The 24,476-nt window shown below is 37.0% G+C and overlaps 1 protein-coding gene across 2 annotated transcripts in view; it reads right to left on the bottom strand.

Moving 5' to 3' along the window:
• The window catches only part of DACH2 (dachshund family transcription factor 2), a 288,158-nt gene that overhangs the window by 126,220 nt on the left and 137,462 nt on the right, over nt 1-24,476 (bottom strand). For both annotated transcript variants that reach the window (XM_035323846.1, XM_035323847.1), the window contains exon 2: nt 15,571-15,686. In XM_035323846.1, the coding sequence (XP_035179737.1) occupies nt 15,571-15,686 (116 nt within the window). The remainder of the gene's footprint in view (nt 1-15,570; nt 15,687-24,476) is intronic.

Genomic DNA, 24,476 nt, shown 5'->3' with positions numbered 1-24,476 from the left:
AAACTTTATCTGGGTTTCATCAAGAAAAAACAAAGTTCTTACATCTGGAAAAAAAGAACACTATTAAAAGCACGTATGTTATGAACACTGAATTTCATCCTTTCTAACAATACAAACTTCTATTTACTGCTACATGGAAGAAAAGTGATCACCAATATAAGAGTTCTGATAAAGGTTAATGAGCAACAGAAGTTCAAAAGGGCTTCTCTAAGTTCCTCCATGTGAGTATGAGCACTGTCTACATATCATTATCTTCACGTCTAACAGTTACAACTGCCTCTAGGTTGCAGTTTGAAGCACAGGAACATTATGTGCAGGAGCCTGCATTCTCCAAGGTATGATAGCAAAGGTGCAGCACCGTTTGAGTATCCACCTCCTCTGAATGACAGCTGGGAATCAGAGTAACTAAGACTCCCTGTGACAAGTCATCGCAACGCAGAGCTGATACCTCCCAACTTAGCTCAGTACTAGCTCTGTTGTGTCTGAGTCAGGTACGCTGTAAAATTTCAATGATGCCTTTAAATTCTAATCGTTTCGAGCTGCTGTAAACTTCTGCAGCAATCAAAAATAATCTGTCATGGGACTAAGGGGTATGAACATCATGTCATAGCCACTCTGCTGTTAGATTTATTGGAGGGTAAAGCATGTCATTTATGCATCAACTCACAGGAGAAAAAAGCAATCCCTATGAAGTTAATCTAATAATAGACTGGAAAGCAATGATTACTGTTTCATGTGCAGTAGCTATTTGTAGCAGTGGTTGGCCTAATTCAGCAGGCCTTGCCTGTCAGAGCTCTGGGATTAGCAAGTGTTTAGATGAAAATCTATTGGGAAACATCAAGAAATGGTTTAATGAGGAACAAAAGTCTTCATTGTTACGTTTGATATTCGCCAAAATTTTTCCATTTGTACCACCACATTTTTAAAAAGCTTACTGGAACTGACATCCCAAATAGAATGCAAATGTTGATGGACTGTAATTATAATTAATCTACAATAGTTCACCACAATTTCAACATAAAAGTGTGCTCTCAGTATTCTCATGCAGGCAGAGTGCCCTGAAATTGAGTGCAAGATTGTTTAAAAACACAACTAATAATCATGGCCTTACTGAAGTATACATATTTTCCATCAACAAAATAATTTGCAGATCTTGGCTGATCAACCTCCTCGCTCCCCACATGATACAAGCCAACTGTTGCATAATTTTAGAGGAGGGGAAGTAGGAAATCACATGCAGCAAAATGGTACAATGGAGACTGGATGCCAGAGTCCCCAGACCATTCTCATGCCAGGAACCATGCACGTCCCACTAGGGGTGCCTTAAGCATCTCTCAGTTCTTAAAATGATTTAAACAAACAAACAAACAAATGTCAAATCCCTTAATTAGGTTCACGTTCTAATGTTTAAGAGCCCTGGGAAAGATGTTGCCTTTTATCTCCCTTCACTCACTAAACAAAATTAAGACTAAGCTTGGGAAGATATTTATATAACCTTTTGCTCGTAGATATTATTCGCTGTAAATCAGAAATAATTACTCAAACTTAGAAGCAATGCATTCCTAGCAAAAGGAGAAAGCAGAAGCTATCCTGATTAATATATATACATTACAGAGCTATTTCTCACAAATAAAATTCTCAACAAAGAATGAAGGAAATTATAGAGGGAAAAAAGAATTCTCTAAATATAGGGGAAAAAACACCCCATATGTACTTCCATGTGTGTGTAAGAGACAAATGGTAGTGGGAGGCAGTGGTAACACAAGGAAACTTTTATGCATCCGCAGGTCCTCCTGTTTGAAGACATGCAGTCATTTCCACTCCCTCTACTAGAAAACGACCGAATCAGCAGAAGCCTCCTTCAGATAACCATCAGTGGCTACAAAAGATCTAGATTAAAACTGTTACTATAGCCAAGCTGTCCCCTTCTCACATGATGCTATATAGAAGAGGAAATACTGTGGACTGGAAAATCAGAACATGCATCAAGTCCCTGCTCCATCCTTCCCACTTCACTTCCATGCTCTGTCTGTGTCCAGCCACCAGCATCAGCCACTGCAGACTACCAGTCTTGTCCACTGATTTATGAGAAAGCAACCTCTTGATTCTATGAAATCAAATCTAAAAACTGCATACAGCTGCAGAAAAAAAAAAAAAAAAAAAAAAAAAAAGAAAAAAAAACGGCTGAAGCAACTTTATTTTTTTCTGAGCACATTCTAAAAGAGATGCCTGTAGCCCCTTAGCTGATATTTGTGAAAAATGATTTCACCAAGCTATTGATTGCAATTGAATGGCATCCCACAAAATCCACTGCAAAATTGCCACTTGTTATTTCACAGGAGAGGTATAGAAAGAGAATTTGGTGATGCAGGAAAGACAAGCATGGGAGTTTTATCACTGACTGTCATCTAGCAAAAATTCATGTGTGGCGCTTGAGTGATAACACTATGTGTCACAGTTCACCCATTCTTTTAAAGACCAGTATGACCTTCTTGGGCTGGAAAACAGCAAAACAGACTAAATTAGCTCACTACCAAAACTTGTTAGCAGATCTATTAACATAGTGGCTAATCACTATAGCATTTAAAAATACACAGGTAGTAAATCTTAAAACTAAGTAGTGATTTACTATCTAGTAAACAACTTCTATCTTATTATTTTTATTGTATCAGTGCAGAAAGTCTTGAGAGCTGCTACACAAACACACATTTTGACCATGGTTGCTCCACAGATCACCATCTGAAGAACAGAAAACTACCTATGTATGGTAAGAGAATGAAGTTTATAACAACAAAAAAGCCATACTTTGATACTTTGAACACACCATGTCTTTTATGATGACAACACAAACTGTCCTCATCTCCATCTGGTGACAAGCCAAATACACTTCCCACCTAGCCATTAGATAGCAAGGTTTGCTGTTGCCAGTGCAAAAGTCAGACTAGGGAATAAATTCCAAAGCAGAACAGGAACGTTCAAGGAAAACTGGCCAACACTGCCCTTCCATACACAGGGTATGGCATGCAACCATACGTAGCTGTAGGAGAACTCACACAGACAGGGTTTGGAGGTTTCTGTCAGAAACTCTGACTGTGCTAAGTCCAGCAGCTCTAATACCCGCCATAGGTCAAACACGAAGGCTGCCTAACCTGCTCTCTGCCCATTATTTGTCAAATTCCTGCGCTTGATCCCTGGCAGCCATCTTTTGGATCCTGAGAGGTTTGTTGAACTTTCAGGGATAAGATTTATCTCTCTCATCCAAACCTTTCCTAATCCTCCTCTTTTTGCAGATGGCACAGACACTGCAGGCGTGAGCGCAGGAAACCTACCCGAAGTGCTCCTATGATTTATTGCTTCTGATTTCTATCTCTTTTGTATCAGTCCTTCTCTTTATTGCCTGGAAATAAACACTAACTTGAAAGGAAAAGAAAAATGGTCACAGAACAGTTTCTAGGATGCTCTGCTTTTCATATAAGAAGCACGTTGCAGAGGATTTTGGTGTGGGCCACAATACTGAAATGGCTCAGCTAATTGAGGGCAACCTCAAGGTCAACATAAATTGTAGTGTAGACATTAAAGTCAAGGACAAAAAAATAAAGAGGAAAGGCAGAGTAATATGGTGCAATGAAAAATGGAGATCAAGAGAGACACATCAGAAAGGGAAGGACATGGTCATATCAATAAGCAAAAAAAACTATTCTTAGGATATTTTCCTATGCACAATGTACACTGAAGACATTCCAGCAAAGAATACAAATTCTAAGTAAGATTAGGACTCAGACAATATATAGGATTAATAAACTACTATGAAGAAATATTACCTGTAATTAAAAACAGTAATGAAGAAGCTCCAAAACAGGAAGGCAAAAAGAACTTTGGTTCATTTCCATTTTGGTTTTAAGGTTTAAAAAGGAGATTCTGATGACAAGTGTTCAACAATCTAACCAGCTGCAAGCACAAAATAGCTTTCTGAAGCCTTATACAGACTAAGTTAATACATTTCAGGAATAAAAAATAAAAAAAAAGAGAGAGATCAATATATCCATATGTCATATGAGACTACACAGAACACTTTTGTGCTAGGAAATACCAAAACCACTATCTAAATGGCAAAGCCCTCTGAATTGCCATTGAAAGATGGCATGGCTTTCTGGGTCAGCTAAATTTGACTAATAGGGTGTTCTTAGCCCAAATAACCTATTGACTTCCATATATAACAAAATAGAGAGACTCTTTCAAGTGTCTCCTAGATTTAGCAGCTGTTGGTCTGACATTGTCAGCAATGCATCCATCTTAATCACAGTAAGATCCTTTCAACTTTTATTTTTGAGGCTCTGCTTACTTCCTTCCACCCTTCAAGTCCCCTCATCTGCCCAAAACATACATCAGCTCAAAGCACTGGATGAATATGACTTAAAACAATGTATCTGGTTTCTGCTGAACCATGTCTCTTTGTTTTAGCACGTTTTATTTATGTTTGTGTATAAATATGCATCTATGTATGTATTTTTAAACTTATGGACAAAGGAAACCTGTATTTAGATGCTTTACAGGAGATGCCTTCTGGTTACTTGTTTTTCTGTTCTGAAACAGTCTGCCGTAGGAACTCCCCTCTAACTTTCCTTGCCCATCACCACGGGCATTTTACATTTTATTCTCATTATTCTTTTTGATTTTTCTTTGCTTGAAATAAAAGACTCCATATGTCTTGCTCTTCTTTTATTGGAAGATGTTAATGCTGTGTACTAGAGGGCACAGTCAAATGAGAGACTGCCATTTAGACAAAATTACATACACAAGTATTGCCTAGGGTGTATCACCTGTATGAGCACTTGAAGCAGATCATAGCTTTCTTTCCTGCAAAATTTAAGGACATATTTTAACGCTGTAAACAACATCCCATGTTTCTGAATTGTCCAGTTAAGCTTCTTCAAATTACATGATACTTAATGGCCCACAATTCATAGTATAGGTTTCTAGTTCTTAAAAATGAGCCACCTGAACTATAAAAGGAAGCTCAGCTATAAGCACTTTTAGTTAATTTTAAATAACATTAAACTCTTCTCCACATTTGAGTATCATCTGAAAAAGTGAAATATTCCTTTTAACTCTATGGGTCATAACAGAGTTGGGAGTTCTGTAAAAGGAGAGCAGTCTTCGTATTTCACCATGAAAGCATGAGAAGGCTGCACATCTGAAAGAGCTCTCGTATGCTGGGTAATTTATGTTCACTAAGTGGATTAGCTGAAATAAGCATAATAAATGAAAGAGAATAAAATAAAAAACAATTTCACACTAAGTGAAGGCTTGACTTATAGGAAGTGGCAGCTCTGATGGCCCAAGGCATAGAATTAGTTTTGCCACTCGATAATTTGACTGATTCACTCGAGTGGCCAGAAGAGGACATTTTCTGCCTGATTTCAGTGTAATCAAGTCACCTGCTCTACGATTGCCAGGGCCAAGTCAACTGCACTCTGCTGCACCCCGCCTGCGTGCCGTGAGTAGCAAGAACAGCGTTTTCTGCATATGTGTGCCGAACTACTGAGCTGTTAATGATAGAGAGGTTAAACAGCATCTGTACCTTAGTGTATTTTCATTTGAAACTATACATACAATATGCAAATAATCTACCCCATTAACTCCTTTATTTACTCAAAGTTTGGGGCTGCTGATGGGATGTTCTCTTAATTCTGTTACATATACCTGTAAAAAATGTATGCATTACTTTTACTTTTAAAAAACAAACAAACTTATTTTTGACAGATGCAAATACAGGGGGGAAAAAAAGTAATTCGTAGAGACTGGAAACACAAATGACATTTTCTGTCTTAATTAGACATGACTATGAAATTATTTATAAACAATTACGGCAATGTGTTAAATTCATGTAACACCTTTTAAGTATAATTTTCCTTTACATATATCTATATAAAGGCTATAACATACACAGAGAGATTTCGAAAGGCATATGAGAAACTTGGATGACATGATGTTAGTTTTATTCCTGCCTTGCTGAACGGGGGTTAGACTAGTAAATGCAATATATGTGCTCATCTTTAAGCACATGACCAGCTTTACTGGTTATTATTTATAGCTAACCTTTCAAAGTAATGTTTGCATACTGTATGTCAAAAGAACAGTATTTTATATTACTGTGAAAAAGAATATTTTCTTCCCTTTATGCAAATATTAGATCAAGATTCCACCAGTCAGAAGAGATAATCCACTTAGAAATATTATTATTATTAGCGCACATCTAATCAATATGCAAATGTGGAAAACAGTAATTAAGCACCAGTAAAAATATATATATATATATATAAGTTGTATTGAAATTATTTCACATTTTTACAACCTATTTTCTACTTGACATATGTTACTCTATGATTCATCCACATTTTTCACAATCAAAGCCCTTGATCTAGCAAACCTAATCTGTTATTAAAATGAAAAGGTGACCTTGCTTAATTTAATAAGTCTGTGTAGAAATACTCTTTCAACATGTTAAGGAATTACAAAAAGGTTATCATAGCTCGCTTTCATGGGAGAGTACTCTACTTTTTCCAGCTCATTTCTCAGGCTCTTACTGTAATTCATTAGATTACATAAAAACAATGTAGATCATTATATTTTAATAAAGGCTTTCCTTTCCTAATAAAATGTCATTTACATTCAGGCATGTATTATATAAAATAGTTCTCTTTCTGAAGTAAAGCTTTTCATATTCAGGTCACAGGAGGTTGGTAGCTCTAGAAATTATTCTTCTTTTGCAAAGGATTTTTAGGATTAATTCAGATTCTAGACTGAATCCTCCACAACTGTGGTCCTACATTTATCTTTAAAATAGGCACCATATGATAGCAGCAATTCCAGTTGCTACCAGCATGCTTCTCTGTGAACTGAAGAGGTCTCTCTCTTCAGGAAGAGGACAGGGTATAATACTAGGCTCAATGACAGCTTGTTTTTCTTTACACCTATTAATTTTGACTGTGATAAAATAGTTTATACAACACGAATACATTTCCAGTGAAATCTTAGTATGGACCCAGTCACTTACTAAGAACAATCAGACAGTGAAATCTATTTCAGTTATGCTATCTTACTAAAAAAGTGTGCCTCCCCAAAATGCTCCGTAAGCATTTCTTTTCATCACGAACCCTGATCTGTGGTGAGCACTTGGCCTCCACTAGTTGGGGAGGCCTGAAAGACAAGTCACTGCCTTGCACCGGGATAAATACTTCCAAAAGAAGGGAGAACTGGAAGTCGTGCTTTGCAAACTGTCATCCTCAGACAAGCAAGACCTCCATCCATCACCTTGAGCACCAACCACCAGCCACTCCCTTAACTCTGAGCTCTTCAGTGTGGCCAGAAAAGAACAAAACCCGTCAGCAACCACTTGGCTAAATTCTTTTCCAACTTTTTTTTCAAACAGTATGTTGCTTCTTTTCACAAACCCTAGTCCACACAAGATAATAGAAGGACGAAGAACACTAGGACAATCCAAAGGGAATATTAGTTTGACATACAGGCACTTAATGAATTCACAGTTTTGTGGAAGAATCCTTATAGAACGTGATCTCCAGAATATCACAGTAAGCAGCAAAACACTTAGGCACTTGTTAAAGCAAACAACTAATCCAATCCAAATCAATGGGATTACTTGTGTGCTTAATATTAAAAACATACTTAAGTATTTTGCTTGTTTAGGACTCCAGAGGTCTGTATGACAAGAACTGAAGCGCTACAGCTGTTAGATTACACTGAAATTACTTAATCCCTGACCAGAATTATAACAACGGAAATACTTGGATTTAAGTATAGCACTTGTTTACTTTTCAATCCAGTGAGATTTATTCCTTGTCTAATTTTTCTGAACAATTTGCAATAGTGTTGTTTTACCAAGAATTTTGCCAAAATCCAGCTTTAGGAAGTTTCCCTATGGGAAACCGCACTGCTCAAATCTAATTTTTATCTGAATGCTGCATTTTAAGAGAATATTACTTAGGTAATCATAGCACATTTTAGCAGTGTAAATAGATGATGGATCAACATTTTTTCTGCAACCAGAGATGCATTATCTATCTAGTTACAATTGCATCTTTTTAAATAGATCCTACAATAAATTTTATTTTCCATCCTCTTATAGATATTATCTCTCAAGTCAAAGGAATAAAAATATAAGTGTGTGCAGGAATCCAGAGTTTAACTGGTCTTCTGAAATACTGCAGAATAAATCTAAAGCAAAGCAGAGGACCAGTAAGGATCTATATGCTCCTTATCTCTGATGTTGTATTCCATAATATTCAGAGTTCTGCTCCGTAATATTCAGAGTTCTGCTGTTAGCACAAAATATGCTTCTTCTAAAATAAAGAATCACAACTGAGGCCTTATGTCACCCAAAGTAACAGTCCCAAATCTGAAGGTGTTTGATTTGCCTGCCTACCAGAGGATTATCACGCACAGTGTATTGAGGAGCCTTATAAACAGCTAAATCAATAAACCATTCTCTGTTAGCATTCATGTAAAACTTATTCAATGACAATACAAATTCAGCGAATGAAAAAGAAAACCAGCTTCCTATATTAAAATGTAAGAGTGTATAATATATGCAGTTAGTCTGGGATTCTTACACAAGCATTCTTAATGCATTTAAATACATTTGCTGCGATACTGGTTAAAGCTACCAAATGGAAAACATTTCAGAATGCATTTGTTCAACATAATCATACAACTGTATACAAAAATAAAACCTAAGAAAAAATAACAATAGTCATGTTATTACTGTCAAATCAGTCCTCTGGACAACAGAGAGAGTTAAAGAAAACAAATCTTCATACCTCCCAGACATTTCTTAGTGATGATGTAAAAAAGCTAAAAAAGTTTTAAAGGCAGTTATAGATGTGATGGAGAGAGGCAGACATATTAGGATCATTACAGACCTCAATGCCATCAGACACCAGGCTAACAAAAAGCTGGTAGGAAAGAATGTCACAGATTATAAAAACAGAGAGATGAAAACTTACTGATTCTGTTAGCTATGTGATACTTGGGCCAGCTTTTTCAAATGGTTCCCGTCCATAGGCAAATCAAGACAAATTCAGAGCAGACCTACCCTAAGTGGCAAGAGAATAGAGTCTTCTCTCACTGTGAACATTTTGGTTGAACTTTGTCATTGAAAAGATGTAGGAACTCAGCAGGATCAAGTTTTAAAAAATTTTTGCAAACGCTTACAAATGAAAGTACATTACTGAGTTTCACACTTCTTGGACAATAATTAGTAGCTGAGGCTACGTGTAAATTAAATTTACAACAAGGTTAACCGTTCAGTAAATTCTCAACAGCTTTAACTGTTCATTTGTCAAAAATGTAATGTCCCACACAGATAAAGTAGATAGCAAAAATGGATCCCTAAAGAAAGATAATATGAAAGGAGAGAAGGAAAGAGGAATCGAGTGACTCATGGTCGCTAGATATAGTTTTTCAGATTATCAGAACTCTACTGAATGGCTGTATTTTAAGGAGCAATGATATGATCCTGCATTCCTCATTCACTCAAATTCATGCTCCCTCCAGCATAGAAATTTGCTAGCATGAGATGGGGTGGTACTCAATCATGTGGTATACGTGGTCTTTAATTTTAAAATCCAGTTAAATATATGTTCTAACATCATTTTTTATCTAAGAACATTTCATGATAAAATAAAAGAGTGAGCATGTAACTTATTTGTCAGCTTTACTGTGCAGTGGATAACTTTCCTGTTACTCACATGAGTTTTCATTTCCCAAAGCTATATGCATTCATTACGACAGTAAAAATGAAGAGTTGCTAAAGAGATATATGCATTTTTATTATTGTTTGAAAAAATAGATCTTTCTACAGTCCTTTGAGCTTCTGAGTGTGTGATTTGTATAAAATATTTCTCATTTTGGGGACACACCAGATGGAGTGCAGGGCACTGTGGGATATGCCATTTATCACAATGACAGTGCGTAGGTAGCACTGATCCTCTCACCACAGGGGGAAGCTAGAGCTGCAAATGTGGAGCAGCATTAAAAGCCTGACGAGCGGAGTTTGGCAACACTTGTACTACTCATTAACTTAATCATATTAATTTATTAGCCATATATATCAAAGTAATTCACTACTGAATTGTCACCAAGAACAATTTATAAACTGTTAACATTCCCCATCGGCAGAGAAGTGCTGCGGCATCTTTAATCAGTATGTCTGCCTTTGATTAAAAATAATAATTTCTACCAAGCCAGGTAATGCCAACAATGACAAAGTTGTACATATGTTTCTCATTATAAATGGAACTTTAAAGACATCTATGACAACTGAAGAAAAAAAGGATAACCATAAACAGTGAAATGAGCCACAGAAATAGGATGTAAACATATAAAAATGCTCAGTTAAGCATTTTGAGAAACAAAAGTGTTCTTTTAACCTTAAGATCATCTGCTCCGTGCTCTCAGAGGTTCCAGGACTGCTGCCAGCCACGGCAGCCCTACATCTAACACCCCAAGCGGTGAAATCGATCAATAGATGTTCCATAAAGTGACCCTGAATGAATGCTTATTCTTCAAATAACTTTCTTAAAAGGAGGCTTCACAGTACAGTACAAACACGGAAACCTTCAGAGCCTGGTTCTGGCAATCCTGGTCTCCAAGCCAATGCTGCACGTGGAGCAGATTTGCTGTCTCCAGCCCTGCTGCACCCCCTCCATAAGGGACATCCCCGCTGCCCTGCTCTTCAGACCCAGAGCACCTCTTACAGGTCCTCGGCCAGGAGAGCCTGCAGGGCACCAGAGTAGCACCAGTTCTAGAGGGAAACAAGGCGAACATCCTTGGAGTCGATGGCACTGGAGAGTTCCCAATGGGGCCGTGCTGCCTGACCACAAGCCCACCTCCATAAAGAGCTGCTGGACACCCAAGATGTTGAAAGCCTCTAGTCGCTCTCGTTCCTCTAAAACAGGTACACCAAATGAAAATGCTTGAAGACTACAGCAAATACTATTGTATCCTCTCTGCTATTGTATCTATTATATTACATAATATAATATTATATAATATATTATATCATAATATTATATTATAATTATTATATATTATTATTAAATATTATATATATAAATATTTTATATAAATATTATTATATATTATATTATAATATAATATAATATAATATAATATTATATTATATCTATTGTATACAATATTGTATCTCTGCTATTGTATCTATCTCTCTGCTATTGTATCTATTGTATCCTCTCTATAATGGGAAGACCAAGTGACTGCTAAATAGCACTGCTGAACTCAAGTAACACATGAAGTAACCATACTCCTCCAAGTTACTTTTTTTCCTTTTTACCTTCTTTGTCCTCTTTTTTTTCCTAAATCACACTGTTATTATTTGATATATCTGTTGAAATATTAATTTTACTAAAATATTAAATACATGAAACTCTTCAGTTAACAAGTTAACTATTAATAAGCCAAAACTATACATGAAAAATTATTCATGTCTGTACAAACAAGTCCATGTTTTAATTATTACATTCTTACAAACACTAGACGAACAGCTAGTGAGACAGATAATGTCTATTTTAACTGTCTGCTTATGAAATAAATTCCTATGAAATAAAAAATGATCACTTCAAGGGAGATTAATCTAATCCAGCTGTTAATGAAAATAGCAGTATATTTTACACACTTGGAAATGTAGATGCTTTGCTTCCACCACCTGGGCAGAGCATTGCAAGAAAACAGAGGGGACCTGATGATAGCAGTGGGTTTAATCACGAGGTATTAGCACTTGGGGGCAATCAGACATCCCACCCCCCCATGGTAGTGCCCGCACCCAGGACACACCAGGAAGTTTTCCCTACCAGAAAGACACATATCAGTTTGGGGCTAACACCTGTCTAACCTTTAAACTTCTAAAGCTGCCTGTCTCCCCCCCAGCAGGGTGGAGCATGTATTTGAACATGCCTTGTTCTCCCTTCCTAACACTCGCCTGGCCAGGCCCCAGCCCACCTCAGGCACCGAGTGCCCGCAGCTCCTAGCCCCAAGCTCACATCGGTCGGCCTGCTGGTGCAGCACATCAGGCCTGCCAGGCCACACAACTCTGCACAGCAAATCTCAGGAAGATAAAATGGCAAGAGACATGTTTTAACAGGGCTCACATCCATCTTCCTGGCCCACAGTGCCTCATCAGCCTCAGCTGTGTGATGCCCAGCCCAAAGGCAGTCAGAGTGGCCTGCCCTGCCCCTGAAAGTGGCTTTGTGCCCTGCACTGCAGAGTAACCACCTTCTAGAGGCATGATGATTTCCTCCATAAGCCACCCTCTCTGCTACCTTGAAAACAGAGTAGAGCTAGATCACAGGTGGAAGGGCTGAAGTCAGCATGAGTAGCTATCAAAAGATCCAGCCACTCTTTCAGCTTCACTCCATATCAAGTTTTCTTATCTACAGGTTTAAATCACATAAAGGATTTCAGCTTCTCTCCACACTGTATGCCTGTGCTTCAGAGCCTTAAAGTTACAAAAAATCTATAAGTTAAGTCCCAACTGTCTTGTTAAGATACACCAATGACGAAGTCTTGTACATTAATAGGAGATGAAGTGTTTTTTTTGGTCACCGTCACTTCATCCCCCTGCACTGTTTGAAGAACAGAGCCTTTGATGACTGTCGCTTGCTGACATACGGGACTTTTCCTTTGCCCTCACAGCAGGCAGGGGCAATGCGCTGATTTCCATGTTTCCTGCAAGAATACAAGAAGCAAAACACTTTCTCCTAAACTAATGCATAATGGGCAGTACTTAAAATACCAGCTCTTGGGCATGGTTATCGTGCTGTTTGCTCAAGCCCTTCCTGGTGGCACACATCCCAGGCACACTGCCTCGTCTTTCTCAATCACAGCAGTTTTAAGCGCCCTGCTGCTCCAGGCTCATCACAAGTCAAACATTCCCATTCCCCAAAGGTGGTAGGTACCTGCAAACATTTTAAAATGTAGACACTTCACTTACAGCTTCTTCACAAATTACTTATACGTAAACGTGGCTGTAGTCCACTTTGCCAAGATGTAAAAAAAATAAAATAAAATTACACTCTGGGCTGGGAAATGCAGTATGCCTAATTTAACTACCTGTTTATTATGTGAAAATGACCATGTAAACTGAGCTGACACAAACCAAATGGGTGATGAAAATAACAGCACATTTCAAGGAGTGGAAACACAGATGGCTCACTCAAGTCTGCAGGAAGTTACTAATCATCACTCTGCAATTACCCTCTACAGACAGGTCGGTGAGCTCTGTGGCCAGAACAGCAACTTCAAGAGACCTCCATCTAACCAACTGCAAGAATGGACACAAACTCCTTCACTTGATCGTCAGAAGACTAAAGAGGAGGGGTAACCAGAGCAAAGCAATCAGTAATTAAGTGTAAATAGATATAAATAAAGCTAATAGAAGCTTCATATCCCAGGTGCTCCATCAAGTTTTCAACTTCTTAAGATGAATTTACAAGGGGCTCTTGTGGCACCTTTCCTTATCCAGTGCTTACCCCAACTTTTGTTACACTGTTTTTTCTTCATGAACAAGATAAAAAACTCAGGAGCTCCGATTCCTGAGTGATGAGACTATATAGCCAATGGTGTGAAGCTGCTTTGTCACAGGCTGGTGACAGTGACCCATCTCATCTGGGCCCTTAACAACTCTGTCACGCTGTGGAAACAAGCATTTTCTCCTGCCTACAAGCTGCCTGCAAAACTGCCTTTCAGCAGCTCGAGGCATATTGTCTGCGACTCTTGGCATTCGGTCACATGAAGATTTTCATACAGGGCTCATAGGGTCAGAAAGGTGGCCACCCTGCGCCTCGGCTGAAGGGCAGCCCCTGGGGGACAATCTCCTTACACAATCCTCCACAAGTTAAATGAGGTGGGATACATCCCAGTCATCACTTCAGACTCCAAACAACATAAAACAGTCTAGAAATTCAATTTCAACATTTTTTTACTCAAACACTGTGATACTTTTAAGATGTGGGACACATCTATGACTCTATTTTACTATACATATTCAATGCACTGAGATCAAAAATATTTCCCAATACAAAGAAATGTAATAATCTGCATAATTTGATGTCCTATTTGAAAAAAAAAACAGGGTGGAAAAGTAATACACAATATTCTGGATTTCTGACAAAAAGTTATCAATACAAGGCAGCTTTTGTCCTTTCCTGTCTGCTGGTAATAACACAATACCAAATCCATGAACTTCCTGGGCCAAGAACATGAGAGCTACTAAAAACCTCATTTGTTAACTGTTCACAAGAGTAAACACAATTTTAAATCCCTGCTACACGTATTTACAGTGTGTGAAGTTGCACTAGCTTGACTGTGGCATCTAAGTGTAGTAAAATGCTTTATACTTATACTAACTACTACAGCTTAAGAATATTTATGTCTACTTCCACAGCGATAAGGGCTATTGGTTCACTGTGAAATCTTCACGACACTTGGATTTGTTGGAGAAATTTAAGATCTCAGCTTTGTTGCCTTCCTGAACACTGGGACCCACTGAGGCACTCAGTCGCAATGCAACAGGTTTTGCAAGCAGAGTAATCTGCAAGATCAAGACCAGAATCACTATTCCCCTGAAAATCACTTATTTAATTCTGTTTTTCCAGTAAATTTCTCTGTGACTTTGTATTCTGATAAATACTTTACTAAATTTAGTTATTATGGAGATACAATATATTTAGACTGGACTTTGACAGTAATCCTAAAATTGCTAAGCCTCTTGAATAGTTAAATAATTACTTTTAGGAATATAGTCAGCTCATATAGCTGTATCCTATTGATTTTATTACCAAAAGAAACTTACTTGTCTTTGGCACACATCAATTAATAAAAAATTAAAACACTCATCAAGATAGCACAAGATTTAATTTAAATTCTACTAATAAATTAACGAAGTGGAATAAAATAATATGCATTAAATTATGTTCAGGGATTGCTTATTATTTCACATGTTTTTCTGCTATTTTTCATAGTAAGATATTTAATGCAGATTATTAAAATAGAATCCACTGTGGCAATGTGAACTTATCTGATTTTTGAATGTTTCTTCTACAATTCATACAAGCATTTTGCTATCTTCCCAGCATACATTAATGATGTTACAATACAATACACATTAGCCACGCTGTTCATATCCCATGAGAACTAAAACACACATGCATTTGAAAGGAAGAAATGCATGCTATGGGGCTCTCTGAGACAATAGTTCATTTTCTCATGTTTTTTTCTTTTACTAAAATAACACATTTAATGGAATTTCCTGTAAGGAAATTACAATTAATAAAGGCCTAAATTACAAATCCATTAGATTTCAGTCACTGCAGCAACAAAACAGAATTTTCATGAACACTCAAAAAATCCAATAATATAACCTCTGGTAAAGCTTGAAAAAGCCCTGAAGGACAAGGCAGTTAGATCAATATTAGTTTATTTTAACTGCTGTGCAGTATGAAGAGATGAGGCTGATCATCTGATGGATTTTATTACCTGTCGGAGAGATAAGTCCTGGTGATAAGAGGCCTGGAACTCCGTGGGGCAGAAGACGTGCATTTTCTTGTATCGCAACTCCTAGGGAACGCTTGGGGGGTCTTCCTGGTCGTGAGCTGATAAAATAAGAAGATAAATGAAAACACATTTTATTTTTGAAATATTTGCTTACTACCCATGGTATTGATTTATCTAACACATATGAACATCAACAACACACAAAAATACATTAGAAATTCTTGCCTAGGAAAATAAGCCAGTCAATTAAATGTCCAACAAGAACTGTAGAGATTTCAAATGAACTATCAGTAAACTGCCAAAAACCACCTATAGTTAACACAATCGTGGTTCAAAGTCACACAAACTAGAAAACATTTATTTTACCAGCACTAAAACACCAAAACGAAAGCAGTCCATATTTCTAGTCCTACCATACCACTGCTTTGATAATTAATATTTTTTCTTAATATTCCTGCCTGCAAAATGGAGCTCAGGAGATTCACATGCACGTTGGTGAAGTCTTGAAAATGCAACTAGATGCATTACTCATCTAACAAACTGTGGTTTATAGGGGTTGTAGATTAATGATGCAATGACTAGAGGGACACCAGAGCCATTCAGATTGGGTCCAGCAGAATTTATGAGCTCAGGCTCACATGAATGTAGCTGCGCTCTTTCCAGGAACTGCTATGGGCCAGCTCAGGGCGGACCAGGCATCTCAGCCTGCCCATCCAGGCTGGCCGTAAGAAGGCCAGGAACCTCTACAATCCTACAGGAACCTCTACAATCCATACACTGGCCAAGCTTTTCCATTATCCAGGGCTTCCCACTTCTTACAGGTCATGAATGGAGAGGGGTCTCAGCAGTAACTGCTCTGAAGCCATGCACCCGCACTATCCAAGACCGAAAAGTTACACAGCCTAAAGATAAGGAGTGGAAACCTACAATACAACACCATCTTTATGATAATAATTTCCACCTTCTGAATCACAGCAGGTAACAGTCTATTTCTGAAGATGCAGTAGTAATTTAACAGTCAACTTTCCCAAACCTGACTATTTATGTTCATGGATTGACTTTTGTTTCTGATTACTACAGAAAGGTTAAACCAAGAATGTTAGCCCAACCCAGTAAAACTCAGCATACCTTGACCATCTTACGAATTACGATTCTGATTTTTAATCCAAAATGTTAAAGATCTATATATTGACATTACATTTATGTATTTTCAGCTATCACATTTGTCCCTTAAATCAGTATGCATACATGAAATCATCCTGTACAGCTGCCATCATAATACAGATTTACGGAGCAAAGAACCATTTGAATCAACTTTCCCAAGCCAAGTAATAAAAATAACAGCCTCCTAGTGTTTGTAAAAGTATTGCAGCTTCTCTTTGATCAAAACAAATTTTACTTTGTTGAATAATAGAGGATTTGACAAAATACAGTGAAACATTGTATAAAATAACTATGCTGCAACAATGAATGAGGTTTGAATAGAGAGCATTTCCAAAATGACTTCAAGTCCACAAAGAAATTTCAGTTAAACCTCACTCTATCAACTTACAGTGGCAAAGCCCTCCATCAATGTAAGACAAACTCTGTGTTTAAATGAAGACAACTTCCAGCAACACTACACAGAGGTACCATTAACCTGTTCATTTTTCACACAGTGTGCTAGTGTTATTTTGTTTTACTGTACATCAAAGTAGCACAAAATCATTTTTTCAGTTTATTATTTTATCTCTATGAAACTATTCCATCCATTTCTTTTTAATGTTCAGGTTAGTCCATTTTGTATTTCATTTTATTCAGTAATTTTTTTTTTCACTTTTCTTTTTTATGCTAAGTTGTTTATCATACTATGATGGCTATGCACTACAGCCTCCTACAGAAGCCCAGACTCACTAGGCTGTAACAAGGTAAACCTAAAATAAGAGCATACAAGTTTCACAGGAAGTTAGATGCACATATGGGTTCTCTATTAAAATCACCTGCTGAAATCATTCACTTACTTCATAAGAATACTGCCTACCAGATACTATTAGGCTTGTCTACAGAGCCTTTAAATAAAAAAGCATTGTTACAATTTGGATTTACAGAAGACTGCGCACACATGCATCTGCAAGTGCTTAGTAGGCACTTAATGAATTTGCAAAAAAAAAGTACAAAGGTAAAACACCTAAAGTTAGCAGCTTTCTCCAGCAGAAGAACTCAACCCAGAAAACTACAAAGCATTCTCAAGCTCAAATGCCAACAAATCTTTTGCAGAAACCTCTGTATCTTGATATTAAGCTAAAAAATAAATTTAAAAAAAATCTAAAAATCAAACGTTTTTGAAATAATTGATGAAGAAACACTTCATTTATGATTTGGGTTTTCAGAGGGAGAGGAGGAGAGGCAAGGAGTTTCACTCCCAGTCATGCCATTGTATGGACGACTGTTTCCTTCCATGACTCTCATGACTCTGAGCAGAGCATCACAGCCCGCAGCTTCACTTCATCAGGTCTTTAAATGTTTCCCAGCATAAACTACAAGCAGAAGTGAAACTCTCCAACCTGTGATTATGTACTGAACTGTATGCATTGTCCAGAACTTAAGAAGTTTTACAAGACAGCTAGAGAGAAGTTCAGCCCAGGCCTGACCAGGGCCTTCAGATCCCTGCCCGACCACACTTCCATCCTACGCACCACAGCACGGCAAGCACTGCTGCAACAAGACAGGCTCTGAAAAAAATGCTTACTTTTAACCTGCTCACACCCCTTTAGCAAATACTTCTATAACACAGCAACTATCCGGGGACGGATTCTGATCTTAAAATTAAAGTCGTGTACATAATAATTTGAACTTAATTGTTCCCAACTGAACCTGTTCAAACAAAATCAAAATTCTCTGCCTCTAACTTAAGGCTGGCTTTTAAACCAAGACCTCAAGGCTGGGTGCTACTTACACTGGGCTGACTGACTCTCATTCACATAAAATTGCAGTTTCTTCTTCACGTTTTCCTCTATCTCATTCAAGAAAGCTATATATAGTGAAGAAATGCAGTTTTCTTCATTGATAACAAAAGAACCAAAAATCTGAACAATAAGCTTCAAACAATTTCTAAAATTTCTACATAAATATTACATTTGCCATCAATTTGTCTTTAAGAATGGAAAATGACTTAATCCTCAATTAAGATTAATTAGAAACTGCTAGTTTATAGGTATCACTTAAAAATATATTACTGTTAAAGTAGAAGAGTTATGGTCACAAGTCAAGACCATGAAGTCTAAAAGAGAAGTACAATACCACCTTCCATTAATATATTTGGTAATCATATTATTTTTTATAAGATAAAGGCAAATAAACAGACCAGCTCAATGTCTATACTGATTAAAATTCTACTGCTATCTCTAAAAAATAAAAAACACCACAAAAAGAAAAAAAAAAAAAAAAAAACTTGTGTCATTAATTACTTGCCTTGAGATGAATGGAAGTTTGGGGTTTTAACCTGTGTTCAGGCTATGGTTATTTAGTTTTTGTCATCCTCCCTCCCCTGCCAAAAAGGCTCTAAATCTGAAAGAGAACAATGAACTACTGGGACAACATTATCTTAATATTGCTCATTTCTGATTTGTGCTTGGAATGAAATTTGTCAGAAAATAAATTACATTTTAACCAGTATATTTGACAGTTAAATATATATAAAATAAAAAGGCGAGAAATCATTTATTAGTGTCTGTTTCTTCCTTTCGTTTCCATGTATGTTGAGATCCAACGTTACTGGTTTTCCTCTCAAAGGTTTATATATTCCTTAAGTATCCCAAGGATTTTTAGTTTGTACCAAAACACAGAATAAGGCTATCTTTGTGATTTTCTTAAAGTTACTGATCAGCTCCATCTCCCATAACTCGATTTTACTCTCATTATAGACAACTATGTTTTTAAAATGCACAAATTGATCAACACTTTGTAAAATATAATTAATCAGTGGAAACATACAGCACATCACTGTTGATGTATGATAGTACTTTACTTTTGTGCTTTCAAATAGAGGAGATTTACTAGAATCAGAAGTGAATTTGCATATTAATCAAGACAAATAAACATGTGGTGATTTAACTAGGAAACTGTTATTTGGATGACAATTTAATCAGCACAGGTTGAAAGGTCCATCACTGCAGCATCCTGTTTCTGCTAAAATATTGATTGCGTTACTGATTTCAGTAATGCTTTATTTTACAGGGCACAAATAACCATGTAATTACTCTTTAATTGAATGGTAATTGCTTGCTGGCAATTATTTGTTAAGTTTTGGAGTTTAATTACTAGGTTATTTGTGTTTTGTGAAATAAAATGTTATGTATTAGTAGCCCAACATATTTTCTGTATGAATGGTCTGTCACAACTGAAAAAGTAAATTATGATGGGATGAGTTTGACAAATAACACTGTAACATTAAAACTATTATTAAAAGAATCAGATGAATCTTTGAATGCTTTCCCTTTACAAAATTAACATTAGATGTAACATTTGTAAGATAAATGGAGGAATACTGTACCACAGAAGCATGATTTCCTCTGGGGTCTAGTCCACCATTTAGCATAATTTATCCTGATTTCTTCTTTTCATTCTCTGGGCTTCTTTAGAGGAACTGAAATAGTATCCTATCCTCTTGAGAGCAAAGAATAAACCAAGTAGAAATATATTTCAACAGTACTTCATATTTCTGCAACTGAAGTGGATTACCACCAGCACATTATCTTAGCAGCCTATAAACTTTGTAGAGTTGGCAGTTAGCTAGATAACAAGGGAAAGCATTATGTCTTGCAGTGTCAATGAAATATGACACATTCTGTGATATATTTATTCCAAGTTGTGATAGATGAGGTATCCAATACTTTGATCGTTAAGATTTGAATTTTACCATTACACTTTTCATTTTTGTCGTCAACTATTTATGAATTGGCAGTACACAGTCAGCAAGGACTGCTGATTTTGTTTTTTCAAAAGATATGCAGTTAATAAATTAATTATTGATTCCATGAGACTTGAGCTATTTGGTATAAAAGTATGCTATACTTGTGATTTAGAAGGCTCTCATCACTCATCATTTCTTCAATAGCAATGTATTTTATTAGGTTTAAAGGAGAAATACAGAAGTACTGTATCACGCGTTGTGTAAATTGCCCCGATAACAGTGGCAGTAACTGGTGCATGTGGTTACAAGTAAACCAAAAGCCAAAACAACCTTAGTTGCTTTTCTGAAATTTAAACAGGAACCACAAATTACAACTTTGCTTTCCTCAAAGACGATGAAAGGTACTCTTTGAAGTCTTTATCAATAAACATAACATTCTTTATAATTTGAGTTTAAGTTATTTCCTTTTATTACCGTAAGATTTTACTTGTAGCATGGATTAAAAATAATCTCCTTGCTTTGGCATTTATTACAGCATTTCAAAGATGCCAATTGTAGTTAAACTCTACTTGACCTTTCAGTGTTTAAGAAGAGAAGCAAACTCTGACCTCGCAGCAACCTGATTCTGTCTCCTCTCAGCGCTGGCAAACTGATCACTTGTCTACCAATGCAGGACATTGGATCACCAGCCAGATCAAAGGCAACAAGAGCCAATTCACCAGGAGGAAAAAAGTCATCCATGCAAAATGGGCAATTAAAATTAATCATACATGAAGTTGTTCAAGCTGATAACTAGAACCTGGTCCTCTCATAAAACAGTGCCCATGGTGGCATGAGGCGAGCTGCCACTCATCTCCCATGGGGCTCAGTGCTCCTTTCTCCCTTCAACGGACAGAAGGAAACTGGGGAGTTCCATATCATTATGAATTGGTGTTACTGTTACATAAAGAAAAAAAAGATTCCTTTATGCCACTGAATTTTTTAGAGATGGGATTAAAGTGGAATATTGCATTCTTATCAACTTTACCATTAACAATGTAAAGTTGCACAGTATCATCGAGTACTTCCGAAAAATCACAGTTTAGAGAAAATCCAACATAGATCTGAATCATCTTGGAGGCAATGCCCCTGCCAAGAAGGGATGCTGGAGAATACAACACGGCAGAAACAAACTAAACCACCACACATCCAACTGGATATCTTTTTTTTTTTTTTTTTTTTTTTTTGCTAAATACATAAATTCAGCAGTTATACATTGCTGTAATGCATTGGGATATGACAGAAGCCATCAGTCAGACTCTACAGACTATGAAGCAACAGTGAAATGCAAGAGAAGTGGCACCAGCCTTTGGGGTGTCAGTATTGCTGGGTTCACTCAAAGACTCATAAAGCTGAAATGGGCGTCAGGAGGTCACCTGCTCTCCCTACCTCTGCCCCAAGGCAGGATCAAGAACACTCAAATCATTCCTGACAAATGCTGGTCTAGCCTGCCTCTGCAAACACTCGGTGCTGGAGGTTTCATGACATCCCTAGGCAATCCACGCCAGTGCTCAAGCTGGCCTTCCTACCAGGACAGTTTTGTGGGGGGAAGGGGGGGTGACATCTAACCTAGTTTTCCTTTGTTTCACTTGAGCAAGGTACTTTTTGTTATCAGCTCAGCAGACATAGACACACTTTGTATTTTTGAGAACTTGTTATATTTTGCCATTGTGAGGTTTTCATACATACTGATGGAATTTATAAAATTAGTGTTTATACCTTCATGATCTTCACTCCCTACGCATATGCTACAGATAGCGCAGGTACATGGCTAATACCCAAATTATAATTTAAAACAGTATAACTTGACCCTCTTTAGCTTTCTCTTGAACTGCATTTGTCCTTATCGAACTGAAACATTTAAGAGAACCTTTACATTTTCTCAAGATCACTTTGCATCCTAATGCTGTTCTCCAGTGTGCTTCAAAACCCTGCCACCTTGATGCTCTCTTTAAGATTAATAAACATATATATATATATTCATCAAATAAACAGTTACTGAAGCCCTTGAAGCAGACTGAAAGCAGCCCCCATACTTCAGTTTGATCTGAACTCACAGCAAACATCTCAGCATGGTTTTCCAGTACGGTTGTTTTTGAAATTGCATTTTCATGAGAAGCATGTTTTTTTAGTTTGCTTAAGAGAAAGTCAAGTGACACTGTTTAAAAATTACTATAATAATAATAAATAAATAAATAAAACAGATTACTGAATTCAAAGTGGTCAGTTCCTGTCAGTACGAGTCAGGTAGGATGTACTGGTTAGAAATGGGATGGTCAAGTTCAATGCACTTGACATGGAGCCTTCCAACCCCGATGTTAATAAATATTATCTATAAATATTCAGAAAATTGTTCTAAATTATTTACCACAAGTGAGACAAAAACAAAATGTACCTAATGCCATAAGCAAGGAATGACACTTGCTTCCAAAAAGAGAAGCACGCTGTCTTGGTTAATATTATTATAGGTCATATTATGCAATAAAGTGTTTTAAAATATGAGTTTTAAATGCGGGACGGGCACTCACAGGCTGTGACGACCAGCTCAGGGCACTGCCTCCACACCAGGCCAGAAAGGTACAGTAAGGAAGAGCACAGGGAGGGCAGGCTGCTCATCCCAACATTTCCATGTCTGTGATGCTCTACAAATTGGAAAGGACTTACAGACGGTATTACACTTGGCAGACACATACATGCAATTAAGGTGAGACACCAAACAGCAGCAAGTTGGTTCCCCTGGACAACAAGCCAGGTGACTGGCAAACCAAGTCCCTTTACTCTGCGCCTCCCTCAAGTGCTTCTGGGGAGCAGAGAAACCTTCTGTTCCAAAACCTTCTGAAATCTGGCTTTATATTTATTACTAATTTATATTTAAATCTGGCTTTATATTTATTACATCTACTAAGATGCCAAGCTACACCTCATACCTCCTGGGAGCACTGGCTTCCCTAACAAGCCTGAGAAAGCCACCTGCCCAGAAGAGGAGATGCAATGCATTGTGCTTTATTCTGCCTTTTTTAGCCCACAGCAAATTCTCGGTGTCCACATTTTCCACAAGTGAGTCCAAATATATCTCCTATTATTAATACCAGTGTTGACATTTTCTTGATAAAGATTCATTAAATTTTTTCTTTGTCAAAGAGAGAAAGGTGATGGAACAGACAATTTAAGGGTTGACTACTCACCTGACAGAAAGTATAACTGTGAAGCTATTTTATACTTCATTTACTTGACCTAGTTACAGTACTTCTAACCCCAAATGTTCACAAACCATGACCAATCAATGAGAATAAATAAAATGCAAATGTTTTCTAAGTTCCATTTTGCACATTTTTTTCTTTTTTTCTTTTGTAATCTTAATTTTCTAAAATCACACTTCTAAGTTTTCTTTACTAGAAAGGGCCAGGAAAGACTGAAGAGTGTTGGTTTGTTGGTTTTTTGTTTGTTTGTTTCTCCCCTAAGTTTCACAGCTGACTGCTGCTGAGATTCTCCAATTAGTTGACATCTAAATTTCCCATAAATAAGTAACTGAGTACCAACTGTACCAAGTATTTTGAGAAGTGCAAAAGCAGAAGTCTCCTTCTGCAGTAAATGTGAATGAGAATTATCATTAGGACTTATCTTTGGCTTTTAGTTTAGTTACAGTATGAGACAGGACGGGCCTTTCTTTGCCTACTACGTTAAGGGGTCTTCAGGTACAGAATAAATACAAGATTTCAATTTTATTTTAAAAAACTAATATGGGTCTGATCCACAAAAACATCCCCAATAAAGCTATTTGGAAAAATATTGGATGAGCATAGAGAAATATAAATTGATCTAGATTTTAGTTAAACTATTTTTTTGGCAAAACATCATCTCTTCAAATATCTCAATGTAGTCTATTATGTAGCACTTAAGAAAAGATCACAAATTCAGGACTACCTGTTTTAAACTGTATTACATTTAAATACAGAAT

Source organism: Oxyura jamaicensis, chromosome 4 (assembly GCF_011077185.1).
Source record: "Oxyura jamaicensis isolate SHBP4307 breed ruddy duck chromosome 4, BPBGC_Ojam_1.0, whole genome shotgun sequence".
Classification (NCBI taxonomy): Eukaryota; Metazoa; Chordata; class Aves; order Anseriformes; family Anatidae; genus Oxyura; species Oxyura jamaicensis.
This window is presented reverse-complemented; position numbering and strand designations above follow the sequence as displayed.